The sequence below is a fragment of the Myotis myotis genome, unplaced genomic scaffold (assembly GCF_014108235.1).
Source record: "Myotis myotis isolate mMyoMyo1 unplaced genomic scaffold, mMyoMyo1.p scaffold_m19_p_11, whole genome shotgun sequence".
NCBI lineage: Eukaryota > Metazoa > Chordata > Mammalia > Chiroptera > Vespertilionidae > Myotis > Myotis myotis.
Window position 1 is genome coordinate 56,176,402 of NW_023416315.1, and position 12,282 is coordinate 56,188,683.

Genomic DNA, 12,282 nt, shown 5'->3' on the forward strand with positions numbered 1-12,282 from the left:
CCCTTGATTATTTTGGCAGTGCTTGGTATAGTTACTTACAATTCTATTCCAGAAGTATTTTCATCTTAGTTGTTTAAACAGAAAACCTAGAATCTCAGGAAACATTAACTTTCTTTTTCCCCCTCTTTTCTGTACATCTCTCTCTTTCATTTTGCTCCTTTCCCTTCTCCCTTCTGGATTCCTAGTCCTCACCTTTTCCATTTTTTTTTTATTTCCCTTCCCCTTTCTAATACATTTTTTCATCCCTTCTTCACCCTTTCTTTCTTCTTCAGATAACCTTTCTCTTGTGTTGTGAGTGCTTATTCTCTTGGTTATGTATACAATATTGTTTTGTAGGTATTTATTCTCTTAGTTATGTATATAATATTGATTGCGTACTCACTTCAGTTCCCTTCCCTTTTTCTACTGGCTGGCATGCATCTGTCTTCCTCCAAGGCCAAATTCTGAAACCAACCATTGATAACTCATGGCATATCATAGAAAGCAGACATATGTGGACCATAGAGTGATAGTATTGATAAATAACTAATTAGGAGAACATTAGGCATCGTGAAATGCGTTTGTTGTAAGATCATGCTCATTTTCAGATTGATATTTTGAAGATGATGGTGAGTCCATTTCCTTTTCCTTTGGAAGATGTGCACCAAGAACAGAAAACTGTTCTTCCACGAAATAAACATTGGATCTAACTACTATAAGTTCATCCCTAATGATGGTCATGAGAGGAATGGAATAAATTTAATTCTTCTCTTAATCTTACCTTGCAGATATTGTGCTGGCACAATGCCCTGGGGGAACCCAGGGGATCACCATGATTTTGAACCTCAGCGTCATGATGATGGCTATATTGAAGTTATTGGATTCACCATGGCCTCTTTGGTGAGCAGTACAACCATTAGAGAGAGATAAATACCATATTATCTCACTTATATGTAGAGTCTAATGAACAAAATAAACTGATGAACAAAGTAGAAACAGAGGCATGGATACATAGAACAGACTGACAGCTGTTAGTGGAAAGGACTGGATGCAAGAAGGTGAAGGGATTAGCCAAATAACATATAGGCATAATCCATAGACAGACAACAGTGTGGTGATGGCCAGGGGGAAGGGGGGCCCGGGCTGGGTAGAGGTGGGCAAAGGCTGGTAAATAAAGTAAAATAAATAAATAAATAAATAAATACAATGTATTTTAGCCACAGTTAGAGTTTTTCCATTTCATAGGACTTTGGTATAATTTCTTCTTTATCAATTTATAAACTTTATGCAACATCAAGTTGCTTGCAGAAAGCCAGGACACAAATTAATTCTTAATGTCACTAAGAAAATTGATTCACATTTGTTTGAGCTTCAAAAATAAATATTTGTTAGTTTTCCTAATTAACTTTCTACCAGAAAAAACTGCAAAGTGTTCATGTTAATTAAAAAGCATTATGTCACAGACATATCCCAGCATGATGCAGAAACCTTGCCATTTGATATTTTTAGGTGTAAAGGAAAGTGGTCATTTGCATATATTTTCAACTTTTCTTTTTATGTATAAGATGGGTGTCTCCTTTATTACAAAATTCTTGAATATAGAATGGCATCACTTTTGTGACATTAATTAATATTCAATTTCCACAGTATTGAGATCACCTTGTATTTTCATTTTGCTTGCTTGAGTACAAAATACGTTTATATCAAGTAAGTGTAATTTCAAGCAGGTTTTAGCTTGTGGTCCAACTTATTTAATGATGAGGAAACCAATTAAAATAATGCTTATCATTATAGCTGGTGTAAATCAGACCACACTATTAGTTTATAAAACAAATTAAAATAAAGCTTCTACTTGCTACCCTTGGTTAGTACTTGGTTTGTGCTAAGCCAGTGGTCAGCAAACTCATTAGTCAACGGAGCCAAATATCAACAGTACAACGATTGAAATTTCTTTTGAGAGCCAAATTTTTTAAACTTAAACTATATAGGTAGGTACATTGTTATTAACTTAATTAGGGTACTCCTAAGCTGGCCTTTGCTAAAAATGTCCTCAATCTGAGGGGTCGACCTCAGCAAACGTACCCCCATTTCTTCTAATGCCACTTCTTCAAAATAGACTTGCCCAGGCCGAAAACCAACTTCTGCGCATGGGCCATGAAGTTTCAATCGCACTGTACGTGCGCGCCCGCACGTGGTATTTTGTGGAAGAGCCACACTCAAGGGGCCAAAGAGCTGCATGTGGCTCACGAACCACGGTTTGCTGACCACTGTGCTATACCTTATGCTTGAAAGCAAGCAGCTTGTATTCCCTGTCCTAAACAAACTAGAACAGCCCTCTTTTTTACTCCTCTCATGGATTCCAATCACTTCAAAATACTGAGACTTAACAGAATAACTTATTGTGACTCTGGCAACAATACCCATTACCGGAGATAGTGATGTTGTCATATTTAGAATGAAATGGTTGTTAAGTGTAAAATATTGGTCTGGGATTGATCTAATTTTCAGGACTGTAGCGCATGCACAGCTCTTTCTCTCAAAAGATCTTTATGTTAATTATAGGAGAAGACTCAGTCAGCCAGGAGCAAGTAGGAATAAAGTTCAAGATGGACATGTGCAAGGACGGATTATTGGAGTTGACCAAAAATGCCCCAAACCTGGCCATGTGTGCTTTACTCATTCATGTATTCACTGGTTTAGTGAACATTTCTTTTTTTTTTTTAATATATTTTATTGATTTTTTACAGAGGAAGGAAGAGAGATAGAGAGTTAGAAACATCGATGGGAGAGAGACATCGATCAGCTGCCTCCTGCACATCTCCTACTGGGGATGTGCCCACAACCCAGGTACATGTCCTTGACCGGTATCGAACCCGGGACCTTTCAGTCCGCAGGCCGACGCTCTATCCACTGAGCCAAACCGGTTTCGGCGTGAACATTTCTTGAATGTGTACCATGTGCCAGGGCTTTCTAGTCCCAACTGTGTGGTAGAAAGCTGCCAGGGAATAATTATCTAAGAGAAGGTGATTGCTTACCTAGGCTTGGGAGGGCAGGGAGAATATTAGACACTTCACCATTGCTCTCAGGATCAAAATCTAAATCTTTTCTTGGCCCTGCAAGGTTGCGTTTCTCTTCGATTCTCCTGCCGTCCCCACTGCCCTCTTTGTTTTCTTCCTAAGTAGCCTCTGTAGCTTTGGGACATTCCTTGCTGCTTTTGCACCACAAGGCCATTGCACATGCTATCACTCTCTGAAACATTCTTTACTCGTCATCTTCTGTAGCTTTTCAGTCCATATCTGTGTCTGTTTTTTCATTAGTCTTTTGGGGTCTGGGTTGTTTTTGCTTTTAATTGTTTAGTTAGCATCTGAACAAGGAAGAAAAGTCAGACTAAAATTGGGTAATTAGAGGAGAGTTCAAGGGAGGGACTCTACAAATTGTGCACTAGGTTTATGAGAAGCAACGCATGGCGCTGTATTCCTGAGCTGAAGGTGCAAAAGCAAGTAAGCAGTCACCTCTACCAGAAAGAGAACTGTTTGGCAAGGATCACCCGAAAGTCATATTTGCTAAGTAGAAGCAACTAGCCTGTGCCAACCTGGCAGGGAGGGAGCTGGGACAGAAAATACAGTGATCTCACTCTTCTCATTCTCCAGACCTCCTGCTGGTGCTTCCCCAGGGGGAAGTTTACCCAGAAGCTAGAGGACAGAGGAACCACTGATACAGTGGAAATGGGTCGGTCTCACAGGGTCAGAAGAGGGCCAAGAAGGGTAGAGTGCCGGCGGCAGGGAGTGGCGAATGCTAGATATCCATCACTCCAGTGTATCCTTCCCTGGCACACAGCAGAGAGCCTGCTACCTGTAGTTGACAATGAGTAAATGTGACAGAATGGATGAATTTTGCCAGGAGAAGCAGCATGGAACTTGGCATTCTTGAAAAAAGGGAAATTTATATACACTTGGAAGTATGAGAGAGCATAGTCCTCTGTGGGAGTGATAATTAGCTTCATGTAGTGTAAATGTAGGTGAAAAGTGAGAATGATAGATGATGCTGAAGAGGCAGGCCCGGGCCAGATCATGGAGTGCATTACAGAGTTTATGTAGGAGTTCTGACTTTATTTCAAGGTTCCTGGGGAATTATTAAGTGTGCTTTTAAAATATTTGTTGTGGGGAAAGTTCAATATAAACAAAGATGAAATAATATGTTGAATCCTCAGGTACCATCACTTAACTTCTATAATTATCAATTCATGGTCAGTATTATTTCTGTCCCCACCTATAACCTCCTTCCTTATATTATTTTGAAGAAAATCTCAGGAATTATATAATTTTATCTGTAAATATTTTTGAATGCATTTTAAAAACGTAAGACTTTTCTTTATGAACATAATCACATAATCTTCTCTAAAAAACATTAAAATAGTAGCATTTGACTACCACTAAATATCTACTCACTGCTCAAATTTCCAATTGTCTCACATATGCTTTTTGTTTTCTTATTCTATTTGTTTGAATCAGAATCCAAATAAAATTCATTCATTGTGCCGAAACCGGTTTGGCTCAGTGGATAGAGCGTTGGCCTGCGGACTGAAAGGTCCCAGGTTCGATTCCGGTCAAGGGCATGTACCTGGGTTGCGGGCACGTCCCCGGGTTGCGGGCACGTCCCCAGTAGGGGATGTGCAGGAGGCGGCTGGTCGATGTTTCTCTCTCATCGATGTTTCTAACTCTCTATCTCTCTCCCTTCCTCTCTGTGGAAAATCAATAAAATATATTTAAAAAAAAAAATTCATTCATTGTGATTGGTTGATATGACTCTTAAGTCTCTGTAAGTCCCCACCCATCTCTTTCCCCCCCATTGAGTTGTTGAAGAAACCAGACTATCCTGTAAAGTTTCCTGGAGTCAGAATTGTGCTGATAACCATGAGGTATCAATTAACATGTTCTCTCGTCCTTGTTTCCTCTAAGTTGATAGTTGGATCTAGATGAATCAGACATCCCTCGTACCCCACTGCAAAACTATTTTGTAGATAGTATTTTCTTTTTCCAAAATAGCAAGGTGATGTCTGGTTATCTCTCTGTTTTTAAATAGTCTTTGATGATCAATATCTGGATCCACCATTCACTGGGAGTTGAAAAAATGATATTCTAATTTTATCTTCCTCATTTAGTGATTGGAATCTATATATATAAAAGCTTAATTGACCGTTACCACCAGTCAACCGAACGACAGGTCGACTGGTTGCTATGACACACACTGACCACCAGGGGATAGACGCTCAATGCAGGAGCTGCCCCTTGGTGGTCAGTCTGCTCCCACAGCCAACCTCCTGTGGCTGGCCAATCTCCCCAATTGGGACTGGTTGAGATGGCCCCAATCAGCCCTGATTGCCAGCCAGGCTGAAGGACCCCACCCGTGCATGAATTCATCCACTGGGCCTCTAGTATTTTTATAAAGGGAAATTTCTCTTCACCTATTATTTTGTTACTTCTTTATATAGTTTGTGTCAGAAAAGCAGAATAAGTGATCCTTTTCTTTATTTGTGCATTTTAAAATAATAAGTTAGATCACTATCATCCTCTGATGGTTACTGGGGTTATAGAATGACCTCAGATTTTAGGCACTTCTCCTATCAAGAGTCTGGGTCTGTGTACCCTCCCCTTGAATCTGGGTGGACTTGTGAATACTTGTGAAATTGAATACAGTGGAAGTGCTTCTGTATAACTTTTGAGGCTGGACCATTAAAAATTAATTCAGTGTATGTGAAACATGAGCAATATTAATGGTCTCTAATTAATAGGAACTTTATAAATTCAGGGTAATTATTTTTTAAAATGTCTCACTGCTTCATTCATTTAATATCAGTCATGAATGTTTATTGAAAATTTGTTGAACCCACAAATACATTATTGAATCCATAAATGACACTCTTCTAGGTAAAGCTGTTATGAAACGAACCAAAAAAAATTCCCACAGTACTCAGGGTGCCCACAGTTCTGTGTTGTGGGGGTAGGTGAAGGAGTAAACAAGCAACCACAGTCTGATGTGATAAATTCTAGGAGGATGGCATCAGTGAGGATGGAAAGGAGAACTGAGAGCAGAGCAGTGCTATGAAATGGGACGTCAGCAAAGATTTCCCAGAGGAGGCAGGAGTCTCTGAGTGAGAATCCAATGGCTATTTCATGGGGGGACTAGCCTGGGAGGTATGTGTGCTAGAACTGCTAATGGTGTTCAGGGTGACAATACACATGGTGAATTAAGATATAGATATGGAGACAGGGTAGAAATAGTAGTTTTTAATTAAATTTATTGGGGTGACAGTGGTTAATAAAATTATATATGATACATCATCCGTACATTGCATTGTGTGCTCACCACGCAAAGTCAAGCCTCCTTCCATCACTATACACTTGACACCCTCTACCCTTCAGTACACCCACCCACTTTGTCTCCGGTGACTACCATACTGTTGTCTGTGTCTATGAGTTTTTGTTTGTTTGTCCATTTGTTCCTTTCAGTTTTATATCCCATAAATGAGTGAAATCATATGGTTCTTGACTTTTTCAATCTTAGCATGGTATTACCAAGATCTATCATGTTGTCGCAAATGGCAGTATATCATCTTTTCTTATGGCTGAGTAGTATTTCATTGTGTATATGTACCACATCTTCTATTGAAGGACACTTTGATTGTTTCCATGTCTTGGCCACCTTGAATAATGCTGCAATGAACATTGAGGTGCATATGTCTTTGTCAATAAATGTTTTCAATTTGGGGAGTGGGGGTTGATACCCATAAGAGGGTTGCTGGGTCATATGTTAACTCTATTCTTAAATTTTTGAGGAACCTCCATACTGTTTTCCGTAGTGGCTGTACCAGTTTACATTCCCACCAGCAGTGACTGAGGGCTCCTTTTTCTCCACAACCTCTCCAGCACGTATTACTTGTCTTGATAATAGCCATTCTGACAGGTGTGAGGTGGCATCTCATTGCAGTTTTGATTTGCATTTCTCTAACAGCTAGAGAAGTTGAGCATCTTTCCATATATTTGTTGATCATTTGTATGTCTTCTTGAGAGGGGTGTCTGTTCAGGTCCTCTGCCCATTTTGTTTGTTTTTTTAAACTGTTGATGGGTAGGCTGAAGGAGATGGTGTAAGACAGGATCAGATTTGTGGTTTAGAAAGGTTACCTGCATGTCAATGTGAAGTGGGACCAGAATTTCTACAGCAGGGGATAGGTAGACAAATCAGAACATTGGCACCGAAGTCCAGGTAAAGAAACGAGGAGAGGGAAAAGCCTGAAGTAAGAAAGTGGTCATGAAGATGGAAGATATTGATACATTCAAGAGTTATTTGTAGTGACTTATTGTGAAGCATGAAAAAGGGATATAAATAAATCTGGATGCCTAGCATAAGCCATTAGGTAAAGGGTGAATACATTAAATAAGGTAGAAAATATAAAAGATATTGTTGTCAAAAGATGAACTCTGTTTCATGTAAGTTAAATTTAAAGCCCCTGTGAGACATCTACAGAGATAGAGAAAGGGACAATTTGAAATATATGTGCAGAGCTCAGGAGATCCTTCCTGGTTGGGGGCCAGTGTTTTGGGGGGATTTATCAAATTCCCCTCTTTCCCATCCTATTATTAGTAAGCAAGGGGGATAAATAATAGTAGATGGGAGTTGGTGAAGAGAAATCAGAATCCTTAAATTATGTCAGTTATTTTTTTCTTTATGATATGACGTATGTATATGATATGCATACTAGCTAGTATGTGTGATTGAATCTTAGATTCTAGTGACTATAGGTTGCTTCCAAGTTAAAAAAAAATTCCTAGGAAAAACCGAGTTAAACATAGTTTATATGGTACATTTTGAAGATCCTGAGCTCTTTAAATAACATTGGCATATATTTCCATATTTTTATACGTTACCTTATGACTCCTATGGTAGTACACTATACTTGTTTTATTCAAGATGAAATAATTTTGTATTTAGTCTTTCAATTTCATGAAACTATTATATTGACTATGTTTCTGAGAAAGTAAATTATTTGAAAACTCATACATCTGTGTAAGATGATTATATAAACAGAAGAATGTACTTATTTGGGCATATGTGTATATTTTTGTGTATTAAAAATATTTAGAGTGGTACTTTAAGAAAAACTTGAAATAGAATTACTGGAATGGCAAAAAAATGTTTCTTTTAGACTCTTTATCTTGTACTTGCAAAATTCAAAGCAGAAGTCTTCAATTCATTTTACTTGTTGATGTGCATTCTTACTAATTAAGATGATTCTTCATTGGGTGCTTGGTAATGTGATTACCTTTTAAGATTTGATACAGACCACAATCAGACATTGTAATTTATATTTTTTTCTGCCACAATTTTCTGCCATTAGAGTTATGTAGGTCCTTTCATGTTGAGTCTGTTTCAAAATAATTTAAAACTTTGCAAGACAGTTCAAAGCCTTATTCAGATTGGGAAATTGGGAGAGCCTAATTTACTATGTGGTTGAAATCCAAAGATTTCAGTCTTTTAAACTTTGAAGAAAGCAGAGCCAGCTTTCTTTTTGTTAATTGAAATTAAAATATGGAGGCTCTTTTATATTTATGAATTAGAAAAGCAAAAGGCTATTCAGGAAGAAAAATTGCATGGAGAAGTTCCAGGGTTGAAGTTGTACACATGCCAGATAATACAATCTTTTGGTGTGCTTTTTAAGAAAAAAAAAAGTTAAATGTTTGCTTAGTTTGATAATATAAACAGATGTGGAAGAACTAAAAGTAAAAATATAATCATAATCACACGATTCATAACTATTAACCTTTTGATGTGTTTCCTTCCAATTGATTTATTTCTATGTTTCCAAACATACAGGAAACCATATTATTATAAGTAAAACTCATACTACAATTATATTTCCTTGACTTCTTATGTTGTTCAAGACCTCCAATATTATGTTGAAAACTTTTGTTACTAGTGAATAACATTGTCTCTTGAAAGGAATGCTTCTAAATTTTCTTTACTCTAAATAATAATGGTTTTTTCTGTGTGTTTGTACCAAGATTATGTTTATCATTTTAAAAAGTCACTTTGCATTTCTAGTTTTTTAACAACTTTCTATGCTAAAAGGCACTGAATTGTTATTTGCCCTGCATCTTTTGAGATAATAATGTGTTTTTTTCTCATTTAAACCACAATGTGGCAAAATCACAATGATTTATTTTCAGCCCTATTAAACTTTATTATATCTTGAGCTATCCTCTTTCTAATTTTATCTTTAAATAAAAAAAATAGTTTTGTTTTCTATTTTTTGTTGCTTAGTCTTATAAGACTACTGTGTAGGTCATAAAAAACAAAACCAACCAAGATTTTAGTATTGTTGACTATCTCCATTTCTTATTCCCAGGGTCACTGATTTTTGTCTTGGGCATTTTGTTACAGGAATGAGGCTGGGAGGCAGGGCTGGCAGCAGTGGTGAGAAAGGAAAGAGAGGAGGACTTGCCTTTGCTTCTTGTCTTCCACAAACCAGGACTGTCCATCCTTTTTATCTGAAAGCAAGTAGAATGAGGACTTGTGTAGTAAGGAGGATACAGCTTGAAGGGAGATGGAGAAAGGCATGCCAGGGAGGAGTATATATAGTGTGGAAAGAGAGGAAATCTCAAGCCATTCTTGGTCTGACACCAATAAATGGCAAGGATGCAGTGAGCCCAGTGGCTGTCTTTGTTTTCCTCTGTAGTCATATGCTACCAGAAAAGCAATATTGGAAGGTTTCTCCAGAGGAACACCTGCAGTTGAATAGAAAATCGAATGTCTGTCATTAATAGACCAATGTATTATTATCAGTAAATGATTCATTTAGCAAATCGTGGGAATGTTTCTGGCTGTTAGGGCCTGTGCCTTAAAAGGATATTAAGCCTAGACAAATCTGAGTGATGCAAAATCACTATTTCTTATAAGTATTTAAAAAATTACCTTTAACTTGTTCCAGAAGTAATTTAATGTGGCTGTACTAACAATAATAGAACTGCCTATGCTGAAAGCTAATTCTGGTCATGCCTTTTGCACCTGTACAGTGATCTGGGATTGATTCTGAAGTGCCAGTGGGACTGCCCTTGACAGCTATTTACCTCTTTTGTTTTGCGGTCAACATGCTCTGCAGTACTGTGTATACCTTTCGATACCAAGAGGTTGGAAACTAGTTATGCAATTTTTAGTCCTGTTAAACTCAGAGGAGTAAGTTCTTACCTAGTAGGCTCTGCCTTTTTATTTGTCATCAGGCCTAGTCAAGATTGCGGGGCGGGGGTGGGGGGGGGTTGGGGTTGGGGGGAGGCGGGCACGGCGCCCTGGGGGGAGTAAATGGGATTTTCTTTAGTGGATAAAAAGATACAGTTTTGTCAGATAAATATTGGGCTGAAAAATAGAAGGCAAGGGAAATATATTGGAAAAGTTCTGGAGATGAGATAGTGGCTCAAATCCACAGATTAACTTAAATGGGTCGTTTAAGTACAGACAGAAAGAACTTTCAGCTGAATAACAGAGGGTCAGGTAATAGGCCAAAAGGAATTTTAGTAAAGTCTCACTGCATTCTCCTCTGCTTTCTCATTCTCTCACTAATTGAATAACATTGTATGTAAAGGACACAATTGAGTGCTTTAACTTCGAAGGTGTTCAGTAAATTCTTTACTTTTCCATTATTATTCTATTTTCTTTCCCCCATTCATTCCCTTGTGTTTCATTTCTCTTTGTATTGATAGATAAGCAGGTTTCTACTGTTAAAACTAATGCAAGTGCAAAAAATAATGCAAAATATCAAATAAATACAAATATATGGCAAGCAAGTTGAAGTTGACTTCACAAATCAATTAACAAGGTTTCTTGCCCATTTGTAGCGATGAAACATATGGAAACAAGCTGATAGTATGTATGTTTTTATTTTTTTCTTCTTAAGTAAATCTTCTAGATTTGGCGTTAGAGTTAGTAGTATCTGTCTCCTTTTAAAAGTTTTCTTAATTATAAATTGATACTCAAAATGCATTGTAATATAACCTTACTGGAAAACTATTTAGCAGTATCTACTAAAGTCAAGTGTACATCTAAATTCATGGCATAGCAGGTCTACTCATTGTACGTACTCAGGAGAATATGTGTCCACCAAGAGATACATACCAGAAAGTTTAAATCAATAAATAAATGTTTACCAGCAGGAGATCAGATAAATCCATTTTGTTATATATTACTCAAAAATAATGATGGGCAAATGATGTCAGACATAAGAGTATATATTGTATGATTTATTTTATATGAAGTTCAAATTCAAGCAAATTGAATCTATGGTGATAGAAGTCAGAATAGTGCTTACCGACTGGTTGGTGGGAGGAGTGTAAGTTGATTGGAAGGGGCACGTAAAACCTCTTGGTTGCTGTGAATTGTCCACAGCTTGATTGGATGGAGATCCCCATATATATAAAAACTTATTCATCAAGCTGTATAATATTTTTTGGGTACTTGATATGTTATAACCAAATGTGCATTGTATGAGTTTCATTTATCTTTAAAAAGGTGAATAATACTCTCTAAATACTAGTATACAGGTCCCCCTCCCCAAATGTATACACACTAAACAGCTGATAGTCAATTGATGTTTCTTTCTTTTCACATTTAAGCCATTGGAATTAATAATTATTCAAAGTGTGTTTATGTTTGGGGGGCACCTGTAAATATATATAATTTACTACTAATATAAGGTAGTTATGTTAATTTTTTGCTTTTTTAAAATATATTTTTTACTGAATAAGATATTACATATGTGTCCTTATCCCCACATTACCCCCTACCCTCGCCCCCGCTCATGCCCTCCCCCCCCCCCCCTCGTTGTTCGTGTCCATTGGTTAGGCCTATATGCTTGCATATAAGTCCTTTGGTTGATCTTTCCCCCTTACCCCCACCCTCCCCTACCTTCCCTCCAAGGCCCGTCAGTCCAATCAATGCCTCTCCGTCTCTGGATCAGTCCTTGTTCATCAGTTTATGTTGTTCATTATATTCCACAAATGAATGAGATCCTGTGGTATTTATCCGCTCTCCATTTCCATCCATGCTGTGGCAAATGGTAAGAGTTCCTTTTTCTTCTTCCTCTTCTTAAAGAATACCTTTCAGCATTTCATATAATGCTGGTTTGGTGGTGATGAACTTCTTTAGCTTTTTCTTATCTGTGAAGCTCTTTATCTAACCTTCTATTCTGAATGATAGCTTTGCTAGATAAAGTAATCTTGGTTGTAGGTTCTTGCTATTCATCACTTTGAATATTTC

The 12,282-nt window shown here is 37.5% G+C and overlaps 1 protein-coding gene across 2 annotated transcripts in view; it reads left to right on the plus strand.

Annotated features, from left to right (window-relative positions):
* The window catches only part of DGKI (diacylglycerol kinase iota), a 402,033-nt gene that overhangs the window by 255,575 nt on the left and 134,176 nt on the right, over window positions 1–12,282 (plus strand). For both annotated transcript variants that reach the window (XM_036328568.1, XM_036328569.1), the window contains exon 19: window positions 768–879. In XM_036328568.1, the coding sequence (XP_036184461.1) occupies window positions 768–879 (112 nt within the window). The remainder of the gene's footprint in view (window positions 1–767; window positions 880–12,282) is intronic.